Source organism: Seriola lalandi, unplaced genomic scaffold, assembly GCF_002814215.2.
Source record: "Seriola lalandi dorsalis isolate HSWRI2012SDOR001 ecotype SW California unplaced genomic scaffold, Sedor1 jcf7180002055008, whole genome shotgun sequence".
NCBI classification, from domain to species: Eukaryota; Metazoa; Chordata; class Actinopteri; order Carangiformes; family Carangidae; genus Seriola; species Seriola lalandi.
In genome coordinates, this window is record NW_019525551.1 from 2,775,080 (window position 1) to 2,802,523 (window position 27,444).

The following is a 27,444-nucleotide window of genomic DNA, read 5'->3' on the forward strand; positions in this document are numbered from 1 at the left end:
CGTGAGCGTGTTTTCAGAGACCGCAGGGATCTCCAGATTGCTGGGTTTCCAAATTTGGTTGGAGCAATTGATTGCACTCATGTGCGTCTGAAGGCACCATCCATGAATGATTACGCATTCATCAATCGCAAAAACTACCACTCTATAAATGTACAGGTGATTTGTGATGCCAAGCTTTCACTTTTAAACGTGGTGGGCAGGTGGCCGGGGGGGGACACACACGATTCTTTTATTTTTCAAAACAGCTGTGTTGGCGCGCGGCTGCAGGAGGCGGCGCTGCAGAGCCAAACTCATTTCCGTCACCCTCTTCCACACAGCGGTTTTATGAGCTCCTGTGATCCCGCTCTTCAGACTGCCAAAAAGCACATCCTTATTTTGCGCCACCTCGGATGTCAGGATGTCGATCTCCATCTCTGAAAAGTTTCGTTTGTTGCCAGTAACTCTTCTCTCCATGTTTGACCTTAGTGGGCGAGGCCTCCGAACCAGGAATATTTAAGGGCGTAACATGTTAATGACGATCGAATTCCGCCGCCGCATTTATCAAGACCCGATCATTCGTACGCTGGGATTGCTCAGATACGAATGTTTCATGAATCACATGTGGATCCTATCGTACGACCAATTCTGCGCTCAGATCTGCGCCTGTTTTCACGCAAGATTCATAAATGAGGGCCACTGTCTCTAGATTTAGAGACTTTTTTTCAAACAGACTGGGTATAAACCTGGTTCAGGTCTGGACCGTGTATGGATGGCGACAAAGGGTTTAGGACTACACCTCTTGACACAGGCTGTCTACTCAGCTGCTCTGGTTTCCAGACTGCTCGGGAACTGCAGGGAAGAGGAGGAGCACTTCCAATACACTGAGCGTTGCCTCCTTTACAGCAAATAAACTACTTTCATTCCATGTATCATTATTACTAAAGGAGGCAGAGGAATAACTAAACATAAGACGCACAGAGAAAGAGAGCAGGAGAGAGGGAGGGAGAGAGAGAAGTCATCAGTAACGAGGCTTCGTACTAACGACTATGATCAACTCTACATATCAAACAGAGGGAGTTAGACATAAAGACCTGCCTCTAATAAAAGTCTGTTACATTCTGGAGCTGAAGTAAATAAAGACTAAACTCCTGTGGATCCAGATGGAGGCTGTGCTCTGTGTCAGAGACTAAAAAAGAAAGAGAGTCTGTCTCAGGCCCCGGTGGTTCACCTGGTGGTGCGCATGAAATATGGGCATTGTCTTTGCCACAATGGCCCAGGTTCAAGTCTGACCTGTGGTCCTTTGCTGCATGTTATCCTCTCTCTCTCTCTCTCTCTCTCTCTCTCCATCTCTCTCTCTCTTTCTCCCTCTCCAGATATATCTGGAGAGAGAGATATAAACAAACTCTTGTGCTGTATCTTACTTGCAGGAATGGTTGTCGGATGCTTAACTGTTTTATCAACAGGACATTTACATGTACTTAACATATAAAACTGAACGTTCTTGACATTCAAGCCCTTGTCAAATGAGGTAACACAATGCTGATGAATAGAATAGAATAGAATAGAATAGAACAGGTTTACTGTAGTCAACAGTTTGTTGACTACATTCATTGCATTTGAGATAAACGAGTCCTTTTAGGACTTTTTCTTTGCCATGGGTATCCTGTAGCGGTACCCTGAGGGGAGCAACTCAACCTCAGGGTGGAGGGGGTGTGTTTTGTCATTGGTCATTGTCAGAGCTTTCCTGTGTACAGCTGTGCTGTTGAGCTCATCTAACGGCTTTTGTTGGCAATCTCCTATTTTCCCAGTTGTCTTAACAATCCTGGTCAGCTTGTTTTTATTTACTACTGTCAAGTGCCCATAGCAGACAAATATATTAAAATCAAGGATGCTCTCTATGAGGCTGAAATACACTCACTCCAAATTACCTTAGTTTCCTAATTAAAAACCGTCTCTGGCTGGTTTTCTTAAATCAGCATTGTCTGTGAATGTTTGTCACAGTCACAGACTCTGCCAGCTCGTAAGTTGTATCATGACAAAGCATTTAATTTAAAACATAAAACCATTATTAACACTAAAAGGCACTAAAAGTGTAAACATGGGCTCAAATTAAGGTCAAAAAGATTTTGAGCTTGTAAAGTGATGCTCACAAATAATTACTAAGATTGTAGTTGTAAATCAACCTTTGTCAAACCTCTACAACAGCACAAATTTGAGATTCTCGTAAAGATTTATTTTACAGGTTTGCAAGGGTTGATTTACAACTTCAAACTTTGAAATTATTTGTGAACATCACTTTACAACCTTAAAATCTTTTTGACCCTAACTTGAGCCCATACAGGAATCAGGAATAATATCCAGAGGCTAACAAACTAACAGGTTAAAAAATACTGAGTCTAGTCAACGGATCTGGTGAGCCCTGAAGTTCCCACATGATATCTTGCTAAATGGCAAATGCACTGCACTTATATGGCGGATTTCTAGTCATATCGATACAACACAGATTACACAACAATTCATATTTGCATTCATTCACACATTCATTCGGCACATTATCCATGCATACTACTCTTTTCTATCAGACACATCGATGATACATGAGGGCAATTCAGGGTTCAGTATCTTGTCCAAGGACTGGGGGAACCAGGATTCCAATCACTGACCTTCTGATAAGTAGATGACCCGCTCTACCTCCTGAGCCACAGTTGCCCATCCTTCGGCATACGAGCTGCAGCTCAGCATGTACAGGAGTTGCAGAGGACAGCCGGTTTATACAAGAGATTGTCTCAGCACAGGCAGAGTCGAGTTGAATATATGGGTTTATAGTACTGAACAATACTAGGTGAGTTCATGAGACTGTTTGAGGTTGCTTTGGAGGCAGAGAGTTCATTATACTGTGTTCTTAGCAGCAGAAGTTTTTGATGTACCTATGGACATCCTGTTAGTTAGATTGTATTCTAAAGTCAATGCCAACAGCAATCATTCATGCTGCTTTGTTCTTTAGCTCAGCACCACCTGGATTGCTATGTTGAGGACCAGGACTTGAGTTCTCCTTTGTCAGTCTCGTCCTGGAAGGAGGCACCCTCCTCAGCTTGTTGTCCTCCTTCATTTCTTCTTCTTCTTTCTTCATTTCTCTACAGCGGGAACTGATCCAGCCACATTGTTAAAGGGCAACACATACTGGTAAATACAGTCACAGTTCTAAGTGTTTCAGGATGGTGATCATCACAACAAAAAAAAAACTTTATTTGGTGAGGGTTTAAGGATTTCCCTATGTTTTTACATCGACGACCTGAGGTTTGTAATCTGTTGGGAACATCACGCAAGAAACATAAACTTTGTGCAGTCTACTTTATTTTAGGTAACTTACCTCCTGGTTGCAGCTCGGCCCTTTCCTCAATTTACTTGGCACTGTTATGCAAATATTGATTATGTTAAAACTTTTGGATATGAAAAGATATTTGAACCTCTGTTGCATGATTTATTAATTCTGGAACAGCAAGGCCTACATATTCCACATCTTGGAGTTTTTATCAAGGGCACAATACAATGTGTTGCTGCGGATAATCTAGGAGCTCATGGGATAGCTGGATTTGTAGAGAATTTTTCAGGAAAATATTTCTGTCGATTTTGTACAGCTCAGCTTTCTGACATCCAGACGCAGGAAGTAAAAACAGGAGTTTTTGAGCGCAGAACCAAGGAAGTTCACCAGCTCCACATCAAGACAGCTCAAGAAAAGGGGATAAGCTGCTTTGGGGTAAGAAGGTCTTGCATTTTAACTGACAGCCTTTCTCACTTTAATGTGACAACAGGTTATCCACCAGACATCATCCACGACCTATTCAGGTGCATTCAGGTGCTTATATCTAAAAAGTTGTTCGCTCTTGAACACCTCAATAATCTTATCCATTCTTTTCCTTACAAAGAGGGAGATAAAAATAACCGGCCTCATTTTTTTGCCAAAATATTTACAGAAGAAACACACAGTAGGTGGGAACGCCCACGAAAAATTGGTGTCTTCTTCGGTTACTCCCTTTCATTGTAGGAGAACTTGTTCCCAATGAGGAACCTGCTTGGCAGTTGATTTTGGATTTAAAGGATTGCAGAATTGGCCGTTGCACCTGTTCATACTCTAGAATCAGTTGCCTACTTGGAGTGCAAAATATCCGACCATCGAAAACGTTATCAGGAACTGTTTCCAGATCAAAGGTTGTTGCCTAAACATCATTTTCTGGAACACTATCCAGAAATGATAAAAATGTTTTGGTCCTCTTGTGTCATTATGGACTATGCGCCTGAAATCACTACTGTAAACCTTGCTCAAAGTGTCACTGTTAATGGCATAAAGTACAAAAAAGGTATGATAGTTGTGTATGGATCATGTGGTGGTCTGCCTGAATTTTCAGAAATAATTCAGCTGTGCATTATAAGAAATGAGTTGAGTCTCATCATTAAAAAACTGACCTCATGGTACAGAGACCACTATCGAGCTTTTGAGTTGCATCCAACAACACAGTTTGCAGTGGTTGAGCTGAAGGAGCTCTCTGACCAGTATCCTATGGCTGACTATAGAGTTGGATCCTTGCGAATGGTTACTTTAAAAAGATTTGTACATGTGACAGGTAATTTCTTTAAATGAAATATGGTAAAATGGTTTAACCGTTATTAAAACTCAGTTACTCCTAAATAAAGTGTTGCAATGCTGAAATTCATTATGCAAAAGCTCATGAGATTTATGTGAGAAAATTATTAAGTGTTTTGTTTTTGTTTTTCAGAATGAACACAAGATGTCTGCATCACTGAGAGTTGTACTTGGAGTGGACAACGCATCAAAACTAACTCTGCCCAATGGGATGCCAGATTCAGTACAGGCTCTCAAAGAAGATATTAAAAGACAATTCAGCTTGCCTGGAAATTTCAGACTGCAGTATAGAGACATTGAATTTGACAATGAGTTTATGAACTTGACAGAGATCTCAGAAATCAAAGAAAAGAGCACTGTTAAAGTCATTTACTTAACAGATGAGACAGACACAACCACATATCAACCTGGTTTACAGTGGTTACATGACAGTTCTTTGTCCACAGCATCAGACACAGATATACTTTCCTCCGCCGAATCCACATCTTCAGGTTCTTCCCTTAGGTCACAGCCATGGCCCCAAAATTTCCAGATACCTCAGTTTAATTTTGAGGTACAGATTCAGTTGGAAAGGGCCAACCAAGCCTAAACTAAAGTCAGATATACTTGATGGTTTGGCATCAGAAATTGTCAAATACAAAGTGTATCCTTCAAGTTCAGAGTTTGATGATGTCGCCCAGGCCCTGATAACAAAGTATCCTTGTTTAAAGGAGCAGGGATCAGTTACCGGCTTCTATGGATGGAAAATTAGTTTGAAGTATAAAATGGCAAACTACCGCACAAGACTGAGGAACATTGGCTGCCCAGAGTTGAGCATAAATGCCGTCAAAGAGAAGCGAGGTGCCATGGGTCAAGGTCCAAACCAGGTGAAGAAGCCAAAGAAAACAGAGGTCAACTTCTGTCCTGATTACCCAGCAGGCGGAACCAAAGAAAGCCTCGAAAAGGAAAGGGAAGCACTTACATTAGAGGTGAAGAAGAAGAACAACCATCAGCTAATCAACAGTAAAATGGAGAAAACCTTCGCCCATAGGAGACAAGAAGTAATTGAAGATATGCCCTTCATAGCAGAGTTTAAAAACAGATGGCCAGCCCTGTTTTCTGACAAAAATTGGCAACTGTTCTTTTGAAGTTAGAGATTTTTTCATGTGCAATGTTCAGCAGTTGATGGCTTGCTCTAGGAGTTACATTTCATATTGACCTCAGCAGCGCTGCCTATATCACACAGCACAGCTTTTGACATTTTCAGTAAACATAACCTCCAGGTTGTAGTTAACCAAATGTTTAAGTTACCTATAAAACTTAAATGGTTTAACAAATGTGGATTTAATCAGGTGTGGGGGTAAAAGCGTAACATGATATATCTATACTCTTTATTTTTATTTCATAAGTATGTTTTAAGTTTTTGTGAATGTGTGTGTATACTGTACACATACACAATTATACACATGTTATGTGTGATAGTCCCCAACTTAAATTGTATTTATTCAACTTTTTGATTTAGCCAGTACAACTAGGCTGTTGCATTAACACAAACCTACCACATTACTAATGTCCATTTGTGTTAAGTTAATTGAACTCAATCATATTAAGTTAACCTAATGTGTTGTCAGTAAATCCAACATGATATTGTTGTGGTTATGCAATATAATAATGTCATGTCGCTTTAAAGTAAGAATATTAAGTTAGATTTACTTAATATGTGTTGTGAACATTAATAGTGGTTTGCTTTTCCTGTTTAAACAACACAGTTTTGTGGGACCGGTTGACATAACTCAGTTAAGTAAAACCAACATTTCATTTCTAAGAGTGTACGTTATATGCGCTTGATATGTAGCCAAGCTTACTTCTTACCCACCTTAGCTCCACTGTCTGTCAGTTTTTGAATTTCATAAGCTTTATATTCTGGTGAATGTTTCCATTTTTCTCTGTATTTTGGACAGGTGCTCCTGTGGAAACTGTGCAACCATGCCCACAGAAGCTGAGAATATCTGCTGCCTTGAGATACCACAGGTAGCATTCTCACTGGACAAACTAATCACTAATTTTTTTTGATTACATTACATTTATAATAAACCATAGCATTTACCATTTGTAATTCACTGTAGGTTACCAGACGGCTATGGGAGATCCAGGAAGATTTACCATGTATGGTAGACCGTCCTGGGTTGGAGCCGCTCTGCCTCAATGTGTTCTGCCTGCAACATGTACCACACTGACTATGGTCCTTTACAGTTGAGAGGAATACACCAGTACGTTTTGCTTCTTTGTAAAAACATATATTTTCAATTTAAATAAAAGATGTTAGACAGTCTTGTTTTACTTCAGTGCACATAATTTTACAATGGTAATAACACACCACAAATGGAGTAACACACCCTCAAATAAATTAGTTTAGCTGCTCTTTGATTTGTAAAGTTCTTCTATCAGCAGATAGTGTGCATATAATATATGAATTCAGAGGAGTCATTTCTTTAGTAACAATCAAGCATTTATTTACATCAAATGAGGCACGTATAATCAGTGATAATAAAAAACTGTAGGATTCACTGGATCCATAAAAAAAAAATTGTGAGACACAACGTAGATATATGTTTGCAAGACTAAATGCCCTGTCCAGTTATTTTAGTCGGTACAGGTATCTAGTCTATAGGAGCTTTGTGAGCTGGTGCTGGGGCTTCCTTGGTCGCAGAATCTGGGTCGTCATTCCAGCCTGCGTGGTCCTACGCATCCATGCCGAGTTTCCTGACACCACAGGCCAGTACGTGGGTTTTAGACTGGACCATGATAGAACCGGGACACAGAGCTGGATATGACCTCCTCCTTCTCAGGGCCGCTCGAACTGTGCAGTGAGGTCCTCTGGGACGGGGATGGCCAAAGCAGCTTCTGTGTATGGTCCCAGGTCAACAAAGACTTTTCAAATATGAGGTCCACCACATTCCCTGTTTGATAAAACACAAAAGATTTTGTTTACATTTTTCACTCTTTTGTTGTTTTTTTACAAAACAATGACTGGAAGTCTGTTTCTAAATACCTCCTGACATTTTCTTTACTGTATTTTGTTGTTGGTGGAACTGTCATAACATTATACCTGCAATACTTAATACAATGCGTACAAAACATTTTTTGCTTGAAAAATAAAATAATATAACACTTATAGAATGTCGGCTCAGTCTTAACTGGTGTAGCTCTGCATTCTCCCTTCACGGCCTTTGGAAAGTCGACCTTGAACAGTGGTTCACCTTCTTTTGTTTGGGCTTGTGGTCGGTCAGCTTTTTCATTGTAGTTCGTGGCAGCCAGGTAGAGTCTGGAGGTACAGTAAAGAGAAAATCAAAGATGTTAATGTTGACAGAAACCTTAGCCTACACACTCTCACAAGTTCTAAGTAACCAAAGCTTCATTTACCTGCACAGTATTCCAAGACTGAAAAATGACTGTTAGGTTTATCAAAAGTAAATGCACTTCAGATGGCTACAGACCTGTACTTCTGATGTGAGGCTGAAGAGTCTTCAAGGATAACTGTGTGCCTACAGTACGCATCTCCGCATCTCTGAATTTTACCGGCTTGACTTTACAGACAGCTAAAACGCCTTTCAAGTGTGATAAAGTTAGCTGGTTGGCTCTAATCCATGTCACACAGCGATACCAAGCAGCAGAATTGCATACAATATGCACCCGGCTATACCCGGCTGTGTGGACGAGGCAAAACGTTAGCCACATTAGCTGCCGTGCCAACAACACACGCAACAGGCTCTTGTGTACATACAGTAAAGCAACATAAAATGGTAAAACTTAAAGCTCCCAAGTTTGAAGTTGGGTCTCGGACAGTCGGTGCTGATCCGTGCTTTATAATACCACATTGTACTGGCCCTCGTTGAGAAAGCAGTCCGACATGAAATGGTTAGCCCGCTACAACTCCTAAAGTGTCCATCAAAAATAAAATAAAACCAATCCACTGGGTCTTCAGATCCTCAGACGTAGGGGGTAAAAAGACTTCTGTGTTGGTTTGTACAGTCAACAACTAGCGTGCTTCGCTCGTACCTTTGACATAGTTTTACCTGAGTCGTGATGCAAGGGAATAATATATATATATATATATATAAAACGGCTGCAAGGCGGACTCAGACACACCTAGCTCGGGGAGTGTCACCCACCTGGGGGAGGTGTTATTTCCCTACATGACGACATCAAGAGAAAATCTCCAATTGGCCTGTGTGAGCACACATTTTCAGAAAGGTGGAGCAAGCAAAATACAGAGAGGATGGACTTTTCTCATGTTTGGGGGGTTTGTAGACACATATTACTGACATATTACTGATAGAAAACCATGGAAAAGTGCATTTTGCATAATATGTCCCCTTTAAAGCAAAGCTCCTGGTTTGGTCTCTGACTGTTCTATTATTATATGTGACATCATTATGATCAATTATCATCATCATCAGTGTGTGAGCAGCATGTTACTGTTGTAGCTGCTGCAGGTGGAGCTGGTCTGAACTACTTTATATAGATTTTTATAAACAGGGAGACCAGATAAATGAGAGGGGTCGTGGGATGATTGGGATGAGTTTAAATGTAAACTCAAAACATACCTCTTCAGCCTGGCTTTGATTTATTTTTATTTTATTTTTATTTCATTATTGACTTTATTTTATTCCCTTATTTTATTGTAACTATGTTGTAAATTGTATTTTATTCTATTTTATCTTTTCTTACGTTTGCTAATGTTATTAAAACTTTTTTAATCTATTTTATTGTATCTCATTGTCACTTTCTTACATGATTTGTCTTTGTCTTTTTCGCTCACCGGTCACTTTGAACTGCACTAACCTGTTTGAAAAGTGCTTTACAAATGAAGTTTGATTGATTGATTGGTTGATGGATTGATTGATTGATTGATTGATTGATTGATTGATTGATTGATTGATTGATTGATTGATTAATTGATTGATTAATTGATTGATGGAAACAAACCTGTTTTCAGTTTTTGGACTTATTCTCTAATCTTTGGGATGTTGGATCATTTGAACATGTATTGAAATGAAATGATGTGAAGCTTAGAGGGACAATCAGTATAGATCACTATTAGATGCAGTCATTTGTTACAGGGCAGTGTGTTGAGGAGAGAAGGATCAACGGTCAGTGGTCCCGACCTGTGGAGGCTCTGTAAGCGTAGCCATGACTCAGCAGATGCAACAAAGGAGCTCAGAGGTTAGTTCGCAGCACGGTACCTCTGTCCTCCTGCTGCTGAGACGCTGTAACTGTCTCGGGTCCCGCTCGCTCCGCTACACCCCGCCCAGCCCGCTGCCAGTCCGCCCGGCAGGCCACGTCTCAAAAACCGAACAGTGAAAGTAGTCGAGCAGCTGCGGGCTGAGAGCACCGCGGGGTGTCCGGACAGAGAGCACTGCGCACCGGCTCTGTGGCCAAGCAGCAAGACAGAAAACAAAGCTCAAGGTAAGGTTTTTCTGCTAAATGTCGCGAGGGAAAGAAAAGAAGTAGTCTACATCCTCTCCTCTCCTCTCCGGACAGGACAGTTGTGCCGTTAGTTTCCGTGGGACCGGTGTGAGGCAGCTAATAGCGGACGCACTTTTTCGGGCAACGCATCAGTAACTTCGTCACTTTTCGTCCTCACAATTCAGACACATGCGGAAAGTAGCGGTTTGCTTTGTGGCTAAATGCATAAAGACAGTTATGTGTATTATCCACCCCCACCCCGATATAGACACAGGACTCCACTACTCCATAACATACCCATTAATCCCATTTTGTCCGAGTTTGTGCAGCTAACACCTGGACCAGGCGGTTCTGTAATTTTACCTGGGCGAGAATATGTCCCTGGGGTGAATAGAAATAACTTCAGCCTTAAGATTTAAATCCCACATTCGTTGGAGACTTTCCTGATTCACTTCCAAGTCCTCCCGGGGCGTCCCGGTCCCGGCTCAGCGACTCCTCATGTCCCTGGAGAAGAGAACAGGGTCACAGAGGTAATGCGAGTCCGCTGTGAGGAGCTAGGGACTACATTGCTGGGCAATGAAATATAACATTTATGGGATTATTTTTCTTTTAGGCCTATTTATTATATATCAGACGAAACTCTATAAAAACGAAAAACAAGTCTATTTTTCAGTAGATACTATTTTTTTTTTCAGAATGATTGATTTTTACAGCAGAAGTAACGTAAAATGTCCTTTTCTTTGTCAGTCATGAACATTCACTGAATATCTTTGGACATCTGAAGATATCACTTAGCAACTGGAAAAATATAACAGGCATTTTTCACTATTTTCTGACCTTTTACAGTAAAATAATTTATTAATCGAAAAAAAACACACAAAATAATTGTTAGTTGCGGCCCCATTAATGTTATCATGATTCCATGCCACTGAAAGTCAACAGCCATTATTGAAAATTTCTTGAATCAGTAAAGTTCAGCCTGGTTATTATAATACACATGCAAACTGAATGTGCTCACATCAGTATTCAAACACTGTTGTACATTGATACAAAACAGCTTTGATTTAAATTGTCTTAAAAAGGCTGCTTGCTGTATTACGACTAGTGGCCTGATCTCATATACTTGTAATTACCATCACATCACTGTGAAATGTCTGTGCAGTGTTTAGCATAATTTATTGAAGGCAGTCATCTAACCAGAAGAGTTGAGAAAAGGAGCAGCTGTTTGAGGCTGATATTAAAGGCAGTGCTGGCTGAGGAGTTTATTTATCGTCTTAGCACAGTGCTCTTACCACTGATAGTTGAGGCCGCTCGGTGCAGCTGGACAGCATCCTGACACAACTTTGAGAGGCTTGTTGGGTTAATGTCCTTTCATGTAGAAAGCTTAGCACAACAAGCAGATTTACACAGCATGTTTCTGAGTAACTGCATTTTCAAGAAATAAGCAGAACAACAAAAGCTTTAGGTGCAAAACCTTGCAACTGAGCAATTTCATTACTATTTGTGATTTGTGTAACAGAATGTATTTTTAATATGAATTTTACTTATTCATTTAGAAAATATCAACTAAATAAATCTTCCTGCCTGCACACAGTCACCAAACAGTACTTGAGGACAAAGTTGTTACAGAAGTTAGAGAATCTGCTGTGTCACAGAGCATGTAGTAACACTGGCAGCAGGCTGAGGCAGATAGGCCTTGTCAAAAAGGCCACAGAACTCATACTTTAGCAAAATGGATGGCAGATAAATATTTATTTCCCTTTTTGTCGTGAGTACTCGTCTGCAAATATTGCACGTGGAAGTTGTTCAGTTTACTTCTGTGAAACCAGTTAAATCAGTCTGCCATGTTCAGTCAGTCCGTGTTAGCAACTGTGTCGCTAATTTAGCAGGTGTTTGTATCGATCACCAGTTGTTTTTCTTTGCAAATGCCTGTACAGTAAAAGAGGATATATCTCAGAGAGATCATGAATTTAAAGAGCTTAACAAATCTGGGTGTTTTACCAACTTGGAAATGGATCCAACATGAATCTGGATATCAAAAGCCATCCCTAATGTAGACTCTCACTAGCATTAGCAGATGACAATCTTTGAAAATACTAAATACTTGTTTTATGGCCTATTGACTGTAATTTTTTTTAAATCAATTTACAATGAAATCTACAACACATTACAAAGTGCAAAAAGTGAGGGGTGTGAATACGTTCTGAAGCCACGCAGGCCTGTTTAACATTCTAGTCGCACTAATGTTGGTACATAGTTTGTGTGCAGATGCCTGTGATACTTCATAACAATGGATGACAAAGGGATAAGAATATTGTATTTGGAGCTGCTTCAACAATTTAGTTTAGCAGGAACTTTCTCGTTCAAATGTTCTTCAGGGTTTTATTTGATTTCTTGTTAACTTCTACCTGCTGGGCAGAACTGCTGAACAATCCAATATGATGCAGATTTCAAGGACATAGAAAGTTATTTGAAACGGCCCTTAATCTGGATCCAGTCCCAATGACTCACAGACGTGCCCACTTGGAGGAGTTATATGTGCCCGCTCATGAGGACTGAAACTTCCAGTGTTAGGTGCCTCATTGTGTTTACATGAGAGTTTTCTTTCTCAGCCTTAGTGAATTGAAAGCCAGTGTCAGAATTAGTAACTCAAAATGTGTCTTCACCTGATTGTGAGGTTGTTGTAATCATTTCTGTGAATAATGATTCAATTCATTATCGGTTAATGTGCCAATTATTTTCTCCATTAATCACTGATTACTTGATTAATTATTCAGTCTATAATATGTATGAAAATAATAAAAAATGCCTGTTATAGTTTCCTAAAAGATGACAGAAAAACTCAGTCAACCGTCCAAAGACGTTACCCTTATTCTAGTAAAAATTTATCATTTATTAAAATAGTTTCAGATTGATTTTACATTAACTTTTGTGTTGATACTGTTGTGGCCAAAAAGGATATTTTGCACTTCCCCAGCAACAAGCCACATATTACCCAGGAAGTTAAAGTCTGTATTGAGAAAAAGAAGCTGGCCTTCAGGAACAAAGAGCATGGGGGTGTGGCAACATTCAAAAAAGAACATCTCAGGGAGAAACAATCTGCCAGTGAACAGAGCTTCAGCTCAATAAAAGGTTATGGGATTCTATGAAAAACAGAATTAACACAAACTCTAACAGGGAACAGATTGCCTCTCTAGATAAATAGGTCAGAGCTGGCAAACCGAATGACTTCTTCCTCAGATCTGAAATACAGGACGAGAGACAGATGAGAAAGGAGACTGGGCACTGGGCATTATTTCCTGTAACTGAGTCTCGTGGGTTTCTCCACCTCCCTCCCCTTTAGGAAACCTGCAGCAGGTCTGAGTGGAGGAGACAGGGTGTGTTACCAGTTCACGCCCCTGGTAGCCCCTTCGACTCGTTTCAGCAATTAGAAAGTATGCAATAAGAAATGAATGGGTCTTACCTGCCCTCATCAGAACTAAGTCCTGAATGGTGTTCCATTTTCAGCCGTGTCTGAACAGTCACACGCTTCCAGCCAGCATGCCCATCTGCTAACAATGACTTCAGGCGGTGGCTTTAACATCTGTAGTAATGATGTGTTTAGAAAGGGACAATGTAAACATGCTTAGGACTGAGGTGGCTTCATGTCTTGACCCTCTAAAGAAAGTGCTAAAGAAGAGAGCAACCAGCAGACAGCATCTCCGTGTTAATCTCCACTGAGCAAACAATGTGATCAGCAGCTGTGAGTAGAATGAGGACGGCTGCTGAGAGCATGACAAGGTAAACAACATGTGACCTGCCATTATTTGATCTGTCAAATGAAACTTTTGAGCATTAAGATGCTGACGGTGCTTCATTACTAGTAACTGAACAAACGTGATGAAGCTGCAGCTACAAATGCTGATGATGGAGAAAACAAAGAGAGCTCAGTAAAAGATAGGAGGCTGAACTGTACAGGTGGATTCACTATTTGGCAAGGAACAGGCCACTGTTACTCTTTTTATCTAATGTGTTATAACAGCTTATAAATGATTTATAAAGTGTTAATAAGCTAAATAATAAACTAGTTATAAACCAAGTCTTTTATAAGGGTCGTCTTAGTGGTACCAATAGTTTTATTCTTTTTAACAAACAGGTCCCAACAGGTAAAGATTATGGGATGCCTCCTCAAGACCACTGTAGTACAGGGTTACCTCAGGTCATCCTCTTCACACTGTACACAATCAAATGTAGAAGCACTCAGCCAAATATTCATGTGAGCAGAACTGGTGTGGCAGCCACCAACTTGTTGATTGATATATTAATAACACTATAGTCATCTCTAGTCCCAGGGAAGTGACAGCTCATTCCTAATGACACCCAACAAACACCAGGGTAGCTCAGGGTGTGGTTAGTTCTCACGCACTGTAAATTTGCGACCTCATACATACATACATACATTTTTTAATGTCTATTTATTTATTACAAGATGAGCAGTATTCATACATCTTATATAGTAAATTTCCCCTCAGGGACAAAAAAGTATATCTTATCTTAAAGCTGGAGTAGACACACATATTTTGGTGTCATCAGGCAGAAATTCCATAATCATCTTTCAGCATATTGTAATTCAAGTGGTCTGAGAGAGAAACTAGACGTCTGCACCTTCTCTTGGCTCTGTTTTCAAACTTTTCAGACTCGAGATTAAGTGAGACTTTGGCCAATCGCAGGTATTTACAGAGAGAGAGAGAGTGTTCCAATTGGCTGTTCTCTTCTCCTGGACATGTAAAAGGAGACGAGAACAGCCAATAGGGAGAATAATAATACATAATAATAATAAGAAGAAGAAGAATATTACAACAGATAAGGGTTTTTAGTCTGAGTGTATGATAATATGCATCGGTGTGAAGAGAAGACGCTGTAGAGGAGAGCTGATGGTCGAATGAGAGGGTGACAGGGGAGTGAAGACAGAGGAGGAAGGCTCTGCAACGATGTCTTGTGTTTACCTTTGTATCCTGGGGGTCTGAAGGTGAGGAGAACATGTCAGGGCTTGTTAAATGAGCACAACAGATTATGGTATGCTCGCATGGATCACCTCAGTCAGCAGTAATCTTGGTCTTCCACTGGAAACTTTGAAGGACAGTCCTTTGCAACACTGTGTCTTTTCATTCTTTTTTCACCATCAGAATTAGAAAAAAATCATGATCCTCACAGGAAATGACTTTGTTGATAAGAAAGAGCAAGTGAATAAGTAAAAAACAAAACAAAAACTAATATACAATCGTAATAATAATAAACACACAGTTAATGAATAGAAAAATGTACAAATGCAATTGTGCAAAAAGTTCAATGTAATCACAGTATGCACAGAAGTACAAAAAATAGAAACATGCAAATTAATCGTAATGTGCAAAGGTAAACTGAATGAAAAGTGTAATGTAACAGTCGATTATTAAATGAACAGTAGCTTCACTGATGGAGATGTGGATAAAGGGGGGGAATTGTATATCGGGTCCTTCCTTGCTGGATGGTCTCAGGAAGGAAGGACGTCCTGTGACGTTCGGTGGAGCTGCGACTAGGTGCAGAAGGTCCAGCCCCCCCCCCCCCAGGACTGAGCTGGCCCCCTTCCTGGTCTAGTCCAGTATTTATACTCCTGTACCATCTCCACCATCTCTCCCCTGATGGAAAGCAGGAGTCATGGATCTCCTGACGTCAACCACCAGCTTCAGGGTAACTCAGGGTGTGGCCAGTTCTCACGCATTGGAAAATTTGCAAATGCAGGTGTGTGCGTGTACACTCCTTCAGATGTCACTGTCAGTGAAGCATTTCAGAGATGTTCGGAAGCGTTTCAGCTTATTTTACATATTTTATATGAGATTTGATTAGAACCACAATAGCTGATCCACAGACCACTCACTAACTCGTCCGGACCACCATCTTCAGTGCCCCTGGTGATAGTAACCAGTGGTCTGTCTTAACAACCATGGTCAGAGGACAGAGCACTGATTTGGCTACAACCTCCTCAGGTGGTTTTTGATCAGTGGTCAATGTGAGGCTGAATGTCGAGTCTGCTGAAGAAACAGCTCGTTGGCCCTGTCAGTGTTTCCATCTACCTTCTGGGCTGCTGGGTAATCAGTAATGGTAAACAATTGGTCTGTGGAGTTGCTGCGTAACTGTCGCGTTGCTGACTGATAGCATTCAAAAAAGTAGCTGCATGAATAAAGTAAATCCACAGATCCACAAATCTACTTGCATGTTTAGAGAGGGGAAAAAATAAGAAAACATCTGTACAAGCAACATGCTGCATGCATGCTACCTTTTCTTTTCACTGATCTATTCATTCATTTAGGGGGTGGGGCAGAGCACATAGTAGGTGTGGTTGTTGTCCGTCCCTCTGATCTAACCCGAGAAGAATTTCTCTGTCACTGGAGAGTTTTATCCTCCCATGATGGTCTACGTTCTCTCTCACAGGCCTTTTTCACTCCGACACTTCACAGAGAAACATTATGACCTGTGGACTTTTTTCCAAATATTCCAATTAATAGGAAAAACATGAATAAGATAAAGTAATAGTAACTTATCACTGCACATTGAATATGGAAAAACATCTTTCACACATATACTCCCCCAGACACACACTCCCGCTCACACGTGTCCCACGTAGCTGGTTCACCTCAGTACTTTATGTTCTTTAAGCCTTCCTGTTGAAGTGTAGGGTATTTGACCTCACGTATGATTGAATACAAACAGGTTAGATAGACCATATTCAAAATACTGGCTCCAAAATACAACCTCCATGCAACAAAATGACATCTGTGAGCACTGCAACAGAAGTGACCACACCTGTGATGATTTCCAGATAAGGCTAATTAATAATTAATAATAGTCATAAAGTAACTTACTACTACTACTAATGAACAGACAACATTTACACGTGAAGTAATCCTTCACATGTTTGTGACTGATTTCACTGTGCACCATAAAACATAATAATCACAAAATAACACTGGTTAAGCAAGACTTAGCTCATCCTCCCAAAGTCAGCTCAGACTATTACTGGTTCCTATCATTACTAAAGAATTGGGTTTTTTAATTATCGTTTTTAATTCTAAATAATCAGTTAGACTTGTATACAGGCAGCTTTTGTTTGAGCTTTTCCTCCTCAAGTAATCTTTCAATAATCTTTACTTCACCTGGTTCTGTGTCCAGCACGGCCTCTCCGTGTGTGTGTGTGTGTTTGTGTGTTTTTGTTTCTGTGTGTGTGTGTGTGTTTGTGTTTGTGTTTGTGTGTGTGTTTACAGCCTTTTCTCGCCCTGAGAGTGCAAGACATAGAAGCAGTGTGACCATATATGATAAAACAGAAGCTAAATATACAGTGGTTTATGTTTATATAGTGACTGGCCACCACAAATAAATCAATGTATAGGAAACAATGTGTCAATTTAACGTATTTTCAGCGGCATGTGGATGATTATAGCAACTAATCGCGGCAGCCCTATTTATGTCTCTTGCAACATGGCTCCACATGCTGAGGAAATGAGCAAGTAAGACACCAGATTGCGTGACTTGATAAAGATGGGAGAGGGCACGAGAGTACCAGTGGGCTACTGAAGATAAGCTGAAACAGCAGTCATTAGGACGTATAGGAAGAGTCATACCACCAATAACAGAAGGCGCAGTGGTCGTCCTCAAAAACTGCCGCCAAGCACAATTCACTATTCATGTAATCTGGTATTGAAAAACAGTGATTACCTGTGGAATCTGGTGTTTCAGAGCCTGATTAGACAGCGTGAAGTAGGGATACCGCGATCACGTTTTTCTTTGGCCACAGATATCGAGCATCTATGAGTGAGATCGGATGATCCATGGCTGATACCAATCATTTTGGCATCCCTAGTGGCATTGCAGATGGCGCACATAATATCAGTCGCAGACACTTTGTAAAAGTTCCACACGGCCAACATATTGTTTTATTTTGGTGGCCTGTCGCATGCCAGCGGGACTACACCACACAGCACAAAGTGCTTCTCTCAGCCACAGACACCAGAGTATTAATCACAGGTTTTAAGGTGATCGCTGACAAGAGGTATTAATTCCGATCTACTGATCACTTATTTTTTATGAAAATCAGCCGATAATGATAATGATCAATCCTGGGGCATCCCTAGTGTGAAGGACATAGTATGAAGTCAACCTCTAACAAATGAACCCAAGAGGAAAAAAAATGCTCACAAAACAGCGTAAAACTGCACGTACAGTGTTCAGTGTTTCTCACAGCATGAGGTTGTATTTGGATCGGATTAGTGGCGGTTGATCACATATCCAGTGAAACCAGTCCCACCGCATGCACACAGCACACTCTCATGCATACCTTGAATGACACACATAATAAAGACAGACAGGGACAGTAAAAACATTACGAATATCTTCACGGGCCACTGATGTGGCAGGATTTCTCCCAGTGCAGTCAGTCCAACTATGACAGGCGGGTCCATCGCCAATGTGTTTGTGAGAGAGAGAACACTACTTGAGCGATCTTTTATGTTATGATGAATGCGATAAAGTACATATTGTAAATAGGGACGTGACGAGAACTGATATTTCAGTAAAGAGTTTCTACAATGCCATAAGTATCGGAGGTGCCCTAGAGGTTGAATGTATGAATAACACTACAAGCATCCTAGTCTGACGACAAACTAAAGCGAAGCATCCAGACAAAGTGAGCTCCAAAAGACAATATTGCTCAAGGTGGGAATGTGGAGCTTGCAAACCAATGCTGAAGATTCCTCACACACATCACTGGGTGAGTGGCTGCCACCTGGCAGATCTTTGGGTGTCCACTCACCTGGTTGGATACATAACAGCAAGTGTTTTAACATCAACATGTGGAACGGTCTATTTTTCAATGTGGAGGTTCAGATGCTACATCAGTAAACAATATACCACAATATCTGCCCCATGACCAGAAAATAGGGTAAAAAAAAAAAACACTTTCACCTCTGTCATTGGTCCTTTCCTCGACCCATGAAGGGTGGAGGTTGGTGGTAGAATTGGAGTGAGTATCTCCTCCTCAGCATCCTCTCAGGGGGAGAGGGGTAGGGGTGGGGATGTGTTCAGATGTGTGCTCATCAGACAGCAGTCTGTGATGGTCCGTGGTCTTTTTTTCTTTTCTCCTGCTGTTGGGGAGGGCATGTGGCTCCATCATAAAGGGCTGCCCAGGTGGAGCAGAGTAATAAACAGCCGTGCTTCTGGTTAAAAGCCTGGTTGTCTGCATTGCGTAACTTTCCCCTGGAACGTCCATTCCATTCACAACAAACAGCAGCCTTTTGCTTTCCCAGCTTTTGAGTCTGTGGCTATGTCCACACTACTACGTTTTCGTTTTGAAACGCATCTCCTTTGCTACCTTTTCACCTCTCGTCCACACGACTCTGGAGTTTTCGAGAACCGAAAACCGACACTTTTGGAAACGCTGTTGACCCTGTTTTAGTTTGAAAACTCTGGGTTTGTGTTGTAGTCTGGACGGGCTAAAACGGAGACTTTTGGAATAGATGACGTAGATACCCGCGGTCTCTCCTGATTGGGTCTGATCAGCCTGGTACAACGTGATAATGAATTACAAGTGTTAAAAGTTAAATTCAGCATTTTAACGCAACAACTGTCTTTGCTGTTCCTCATTTGCAGTATTTTGTTCGACTAATTAACTGCAGGGAAGACAATCTGCTTCCTGTTTACACCGGCTTGTGCATGCCTAGTGTATGTGAATAGTCATGTGATGTGTGTTTTTGTTTTTGTTTGAAAACGCCATTTTAAAATGAAAACTTTGTTGTGTGGACGTGCCCGTCCTGGCATCAATGTACTTGAGAAGTTCATAGTAAGGACATGTAAAATTATGGACCCTTCTTAGTCTCCTCATCATCAAACCATCAACTGGAGAGGAAACAGAGACAAAAGATAATTAATTAACTATCCAACTAGTTTGTAATCCATGTAATGTTTTATGTAATTTAACTCAATTCCCAAATTTCTATCCTATTGAATAGCCAGTGGAACAGTTTAGGACAGAGGTCCGTAATAGGTGGGCTGCGGTCCAGACCCAGACGCTGTCCTATCTGGAATTATTGAGAATTTATTAAATTAGCCTTTACAGCACTGGTCACATGATGCTACTCAGCCAATCATTGCAACTCGAAGGAGTGAGTGAGCTGCAGACACAGGGGCGACGAAGTCGGTGCCAGCTGAATCAGAAGGACAGAAGTGCCTCAGAATATCTTTGTAACCTTTTGATTATTGATTAAAGATATATCCAAGAGTGCACATGGACACATCATACGTGATGTTCCTGAGGTCACTTGGTGTTTTCGGTCTTTCAGGGTCATACACCCTCACTTGGGCGACCCAGCCAGAGTTGATCAGGCTCTGGCATGTGTCCCAGCAGCATTGGCCCACGTGTCACTCCTCTGGAGCCACAGCCATCTGGAGGCTCCCTTGTCGGCTTCCATGGTCAACTTGATGGCTTTTCTTTTCTTTTTCTTATAAAGAAGGTTTCATTTATAATCACTCCTTTTCTTTGTCTACAACCTTTTATGTTACAAACCAAGTCAATGCCAGCTGAATCTGAAGGACCACAGAATATTTTTCTAACCTTTTAATAATTATCATGATTTCATTTTTGAACACCATACTCATCTGAAGTCATCTAGCAAAAGTTAAGTACTGTAATTAGAGCTTTATCTGGCATCAACCAGCAGGAGATCAGGTAGATGACACGATCTGCCAATGACCGCCTAGAGAGAATCCTTCAGAGAAAAGTCTGCAGGCAAATGAATTCATCTTTTAATAATCCAGTTTCACTCATAGACATCTTAGCCGTATAGTAAATAGTCTTATCATATTCTTTCCCACCATTGCACGATTGTTTACAGTTTATTGTATCAGCTATTGATTAATACTGTTGTTTTTCTCCAGTTTTCATCATGGTGATTATAAGACATCGCATTTATCCTGTATAAGTAATTCTAGTAATAAACATCTTTATTTAAACTCGTCGTCTTTTTATGTCCCTTTCAAATACAGATCATACATCTGTTGAATGGAGAAGTCATGGCCTTATATTAATTAATACATTTGTTAAGTTCCTCCCTTAAAGTGGGAGGTGGTCTAATTAATAAGGATTTTTAACTTTTACAGTGCGGCCTGAAACTGTCTAATGCAGCTGCTGCAAACATCAAAGACCAGTTGTATCATTGGTTGCAGTTGTCTTCAATACTATTGATAGTTGATTCACTTTTCATCATCTGCTGTGTAATAACAATTGTAAGAGCTGCTAAACAGACATTTGCAAGGACTGTGAAAAAATGCATTTCCTGCTCACTTCCTGTCCCCCCTCTATCTCTCTCTCCCTCTCTCTCCCTCTCTCTCTGTCTGTCTTTTCTGCAGCAGCGGTAACACACAGCTCCGAAGGAGACAAAAAGGAAAGATCCACATCAACCAGCGGACACTGCCAGTGATCACCCATCATGCCCCGCTGCAGAGTGAGCCTCAGCACCATGATCTTCCTGGTGATCCTGCAGGGCGCAGCAGTGGTGCTGTTCTGCGGCTGGTATGTCCAGCTCAGTCCCTGCGGCTCTGCTCCCTCCAACAACAAGGTTCACGTTCTTCTGCTGTCGTCATGGCGATCAGGCTCATCCTTCCTCGGTCAGGTGTTCAACCAGCACCCATCTGTCTTCTATCTTATGGAGCCTGGTTGGCATCTGTGGACCAAACTCCACAAACCCAGGGCGCGGGTGCTGCGAATGGCCTTGAGGGATCTGTTTCGGAGTCTGTTCCAGTGTGACTTCTCAGTGATGGATTCCTACCTCCCAGAGCACTACAACGTTTCCAACTTGTTTATGTGGAGTCACAGTCGAGGAATGTGCTCACCGCCGGCCTGTTCTCTCACACCACGCGACCAATTCAGCAATCAGGCTCAGTGTTCCAAGACGTGTGACGCCAGAGGCCTGCAGGCGGTAGAGGAGGCCTGCGGCACTTACAGTCACGTGGTGTTAAAAGAAGTGCGTTTTTTTGAGCTGGAATCCCTCTACCCACTTCTGCAGGACCCAAGTCTAGACCTCCGCATCATCCACCTGGTCCGAGACCCACGAGCCGTGTTGCGGTCTAGAGAGCAGTCGGTCCATGCCTTCGTATATGACGACCCTACCGTCTTGGAGCAGAGAAACATACCAGCAGACGAGGTGCAGTATGAAGTCATGCAGGAAATCTGTCGTAGCCATGTGCGCATAAATGAGAGGGCCGTCCTGAAGCCCCCTCCATTTCTAAAAGGCCGCTACAAAATGGTCCGCTACGAGGATGTGGCACGCGACCCACTCGAGGAAATAACTGCAATGTATGAATTTGCCGGTCTGGAGGCGACCTCGCAGTTGGAGGAGTGGATCTACAGAGTGACCCATGGAAAAGGCAAAGGTGCCAAGAGAGATGCCTTTAAAATCACTTCCCGAAATGCCACTGATGTGTCCCAGGCTTGGCGCACAATGCTGCCTCACAGCAAGGTCAAACGTATCCAGGAGGTGTGTAAAGGGGCCATGTCGTTGCTCGGGTACAGGACTGTTAACAGTGAAAAAGAACAGAAGAGACTTGACCTAGATCTGCTGGTGCCCCGGGAACCATATCAGTTCAGCTGGTTACCGGCTAAAACAGAGCATCCAGGTAATAGTTAAAACATGAATGACAAAGACATTATCACCAAGAGACCACACAGGACAGAGGGGCTGATGCCAGGGCCTGAACATACTGTATCTCATAAATTTGGACCTAACTGGAAAACAGAAACCAGATTCACTAAGATTTGCTGACATTATGTTGTTCCCTATACAGAGGCTTCTCTGTATAAACCAACCATCTCCTGAATCTCTGAGCTGCACATGAGCAGTCATGTCTGGCTCATGCGCAACAGTTGTGGGTTGCAAAATGTTTTTATACACGCCTTGCCACACATGTAAAAAATTTAGTTGGAAACATTAGGGAGTTGACAGATAATTAAATCCTCTGAACACAAAAGAGGCTTTGTTTTTTTTAAAAACCAGCTCTCATAAGTAGCATTCTACTTTGTCTGCACAGTTTGTGAAACATGTGGACTCATTTTGATGGTAGAGTGCACCGTCCCCTGTACACAGTGAATCTGGGCCTGGTTTTGCACAGTGCAGGCATTCTGGTGGTGACAGACAGTCACATCAGGGGAGGTAAGGAAGCCAGAAAACTGCACAAGTTTGCTTTTAGCTTGATGTGCTGAATTTGAATCAGCAAAACCACATTTTAATAGAAGAGCTGCACCAGGAAAAAATACACTATTTTCAACCCGATTCACAAAGTGGGTCTACAACTGTAGCTTCAGGCTGTAGATACTTCGCTTTTCCCTAAATTAATCTCAGATCACTTGTATCAAAGTTAAGGTCTCCCCTTACAGAAAAATCATCAGGAATTTCACATGTGATCACATGTGCACATGGGAACATTGTCATGGTGTAATGTGTGAAGCCCATGTAGAGTCAATTGCCACCTGAAATATATGGGATTACATGTGAAATGCAGATTTAACATGAAACTTAGATTTACATGTGAATGTGAATCACATGTAAAATTGGCATTCACATATATGTTCTTTTTTTTACCACGTGAGTTTTAAGATACACATGTGGAAATATGTGAAATATTGAATTTCCCACGTGATTTTATTCGCAAGTGTTATTACAGTCCAGGGGAAATCTGGTTCCACTTAAGTATCTGAAAGTCTGAACAACTCACACATTTACATGTTGCTGCCACTCCTCAAGTATGAAGTTACCTAGTATAGCTGATGCTGCAGTAGCTTACTTAGTAGTAACGCATGATCGGTAGTTTAGGAGTTGCATCAAGATGTTTCCTTAAACTGGCTGAGAAATCCGCTTCCTGGATTACCCAATCTCTTAATTTATGTTCGTTTACAGAAGTTATTTTCTTTGTTGATTCATTAATAAGTGATGACACTGATCCACCAAATGACTAGTGTTCATTTGACAGTGATTAAAGATCAAACATTTAGTCACATCATATTGATTTCCAACTTAAAGATTAACTACTGGTAACAGTTCGTATTTAGATTCTCACATGTCGAAGAACCAGGGCACAGTAGCTTTCTCAGAACATCAAGTTTTACTTTTCATGTGCAGCAGAATTAAAACAATAACTACGTACCCCTTATAGATTTTGGCAAACCTGACATGTGTCCCAGTTGCACACTACTGCGTACACCAGTGCTACAATTTAGTTACCAGCTACGAAACATCATAGAGCATTTAGCAGTTAAACAACTGGATGTTTCACTCTGGAGTCAGTGGAGAGCTGAATGAAGTGATTATTGGACTTGGTGGATGGAAACACGACTCCAGAAAATGCTAATGTTGCTCCATGTTTGCTGTATGTGCAGGCAGCTGTTTGCCATATCAGTTTCATAAGATGATAGTATGTCATTGCTGTATTCAGCGATAGTACAGCTTGTTTCCCTCAAATGGCCAAAAATCATTCATTGCCACAAAAAAAAAAAAAAAAACAGAGCACAATGCTTTTAGAATGATTTAATCCTCCGTTTTCTGGAGCTGTCTCCACATTGTCATGTGTTTATTTATTCCAGTTGAGAGTAGTTCCTCTCTTTCCTTAGTGTATAACACTGTTTGTCCCTCAAAACACATTCTAAACCATGCACAGTCACAGCTGTCTGTATATTTATTTTTTCTTACTGTGCATTCGAATCATTAAGAGAGCTAGTATGTAGTATGGAACTGGGACACAGCGCTGGTTTAGCTTTACACCCTGGTACATGTGATGCACAGATGGAGCCACAGAGCAGGGACTTCAGAGGCAACATGCATAATGTGATTCAGATGTTTTCTCAACGAAAGAGAGTTGAGCATTTAAAGGAAAAATTCCACCTTAAATCAGTTTAATACAGCTTCCACCTAGCAGGTCATCACAAAATACCAGCACGTCCTGAGCATTAGTGTAGGGTGGAATGTTCCTTTAACAAGTAACATTGAAATTTTGAAGTCAGGGCTGCTGTTTGGCCTCGACACATTGTGGTGAAAGCATTTAGTTTAAAGTTAGCTCAATGGGAAGCCGATCAGCTTGTCACTGCTACACACTGTTCAACATAATACAGTACAGTTGCTGTGTCGGTAGGATCAGCAAGAGTTAATATAGCTGTAGATCAGAGTCTGTGAGACTTGCAGCATGTGGAACAGAGTGTTCACTGAGTACACTGCGCTCTGTCAGTGTGTGTGTGTGTGTGTGTGAGGTGGAGGGAAAAGGGTTAGTGTGTGTTATGAGATGTTCATGGATTTTCCAGTGTTATGGTTATTGTTAGATACAACACTGTCCCTGGTATAAAGGTTTACATAATCAGCAATAAAAAGTTAAAATATGAATCAATATTCCAAAACTGTATTGACACTAAAGGGTGTCAACTGACATTTATAGATTACCAGCACTGTGTAACCCTTATCCATTTTTATTGGTTGTGGTACTAATGATACAAGATAAAAAAAAACACTGGGGTATTTTTTTAGGGGTAAGAATAGATTTCTCTTCTCTCCTTTTAAGGGTCAAACTGGTGTTCTTCACTGTTTTTTCACATTCTCCACAAATCTCGTATTTTATGAATGGAATTTTGAATGTGGTTCCTTTAAAGGAGGTATTTGTAAGTTCTGCTATTCCTCCATAGCCAGCGTAAGCATTAGCAGCTATTTACTTACCAGTCTTGGCAAAAGCTTCAGCCATTGTTGTGTTTACAATATAAGAGGTCACGGCCTCTGAGCAGAGCTACTTCTTCATGGCAGGCTGGACCCTACAGCGACTCGGTATCGGAAAGTGACGGCACAGGCCGACCAGACGGGCTAGCTGGTTAGTATGCTAACTTCAGCTAAAAAAAAAAGCAGTGATAGAATAGAAGCAAGGGTTGCTTGACATAGCTGAAGGTAAAGTTATGAAGTTTCTAGACAGTTGAGTAAACAGCTGCTAATGTTGGCTATGTAGCAATAGCAAAACTTTTCGAATAACTTCTTCAAGGAAGTAATTCCTTTTTTCCTTTTTCAGTGTCAGAGAACAGTGTGTTACTTTGATTGTTTCTTTGATATTAACTTATATTATCGTTGAAAGTTAATGCTATTTCAGCTGCATTACAATACAACACGAATCAAACATAATAATATATTTATATTTATAATGTATAATAATTCTATATTATGTAGCTAAAGCAAAAGTCAAGTCTGCAAGGTCATTTTGATGCTAAACTGAAATTAATAGAAATCAATGGTGTAAAATCACATTCAAAAAAAAGTTATGATTCAGAAAGCAAAGCACAGTTACAGTAATATAAAATCTATGATTTGTACTAAAGTGTTCTAACACAGTTGCCAACGTACAGCTGTGTGACAAATTTAAGAAAAAAACCTGAAAAATGAGTATAGAAACAGGATGATAAACGCTGTCCATCACCATCATCAAAACACCACATGAGGGAATATCTTTTAGAAGAATGGTGTTCACCCTCCAGTAGATTCAAGAGACTTGGAGAATCAGTGACGAGGAGCACTGAAACTACTCTGGCGGCTCATAGTGGCTCAACACCACTAAGACAGTAAATGCTGGTTTTCCCTTTAATCTGTAGTTTTTGGGGACAGCTCCATTTATCACAAGATGAATTTAATAAGATGATTAATGGAACAGAAAAGAAGAAAAACAAGTCCATTTTTTTTTTGTAAAACAAATTCATACCTCTTCTGAAACAATCCATTTTGAATGTAAAATATCTCTGTGGTGGAACTGTTCACATCTCATAGATATTACGACAAGGTTGCAAGTAGACACTGACTCATTTTAAGGAGTCACAAGCCAAGTACATATTAAAACCAATGTGGTTTTTGTACTGATCCTGGTTCTGCTGAGTGATGAAATAACACTAGTGAGTGTATATATGATGCTTCAACCACAAAAAGTCTCCCAGCAGTCCAAAGTCGTATGTGCTGATAAACTGACAATATTTTAATGTCCTAAGTCGAGAAAACTGAATAACAAGCCAAAATGTTTTTCACTGTGGGAATTGATCGAATGTTTCCATAAAGTGCCTGAACAGTTAACATGTATAATGTAATCAATGTGAAAGATATGAAACACTTTACTGTTTTGGTTAACCTCAATTCCTTTCTGTTAAGTTTGAGTTTGCATGAAGAGCCTTTTGACAATGTCAGTGCCTTGCAGTGGGTTTAGCTGACAGAGCTGTCAGTTTGTTCTTGTATTTATCTGAAGATTCATGAAGCAGAAACTATATGGTACTAATAATGAATGCAAATAAATATTTACATGTAACCTTT

The 27,444-nt window shown here is 40.8% G+C and overlaps 1 protein-coding gene and 1 long non-coding RNA gene across 3 annotated transcripts; one reads left to right on the forward strand and one right to left on the reverse strand.

Annotated features, from left to right (window-relative positions):
- Window positions 1-7,252: 7,252 nt before the first annotated feature.
- LOC147817178 (uncharacterized) lies at window positions 7,253-8,680 on the reverse strand. Its single transcript, XR_015436577.1, has 3 exons — window positions 8,098-8,680; window positions 7,799-7,925; window positions 7,253-7,560 (listed from the first exon to the last, which is right to left on the reverse strand). It is a non-coding gene; the product is annotated as an uncharacterized LOC147817178 (long non-coding RNA).
- A 1,248-nt stretch (window positions 8,681-9,928) lies between these two features.
- On the forward strand, window positions 9,929-27,444 carry chst6 (carbohydrate sulfotransferase 6). 2 transcript variants are annotated; one of them, XM_023397424.2, is made up of 2 exons: window positions 9,929-10,069; window positions 21,485-27,444. In XM_023397424.2, the coding sequence occupies exon 2, from the start codon at window positions 21,565-21,567 to the stop codon at window positions 22,759-22,761; it is 1,197 nt and encodes a 398-aa protein (XP_023253192.1). In that variant the 5' UTR covers window positions 9,929-10,069; window positions 21,485-21,564; the 3' UTR covers window positions 22,762-27,444. The 2 variants fall into 2 exon arrangements, with proteins under 2 accessions (XP_023253192.1, XP_023253193.1); XM_023397425.2 differs by having other exon boundaries at window positions 21,488-27,444.

Excerpts from the sequence above, each read along its gene's own strand:
- chst6 (XM_023397424.2), top strand. The coding sequence starts at position 21,565 with ATGCCCCGCTGCAGAGTGAGCCTCAGCACCATGATCTTCCTGGTGATC.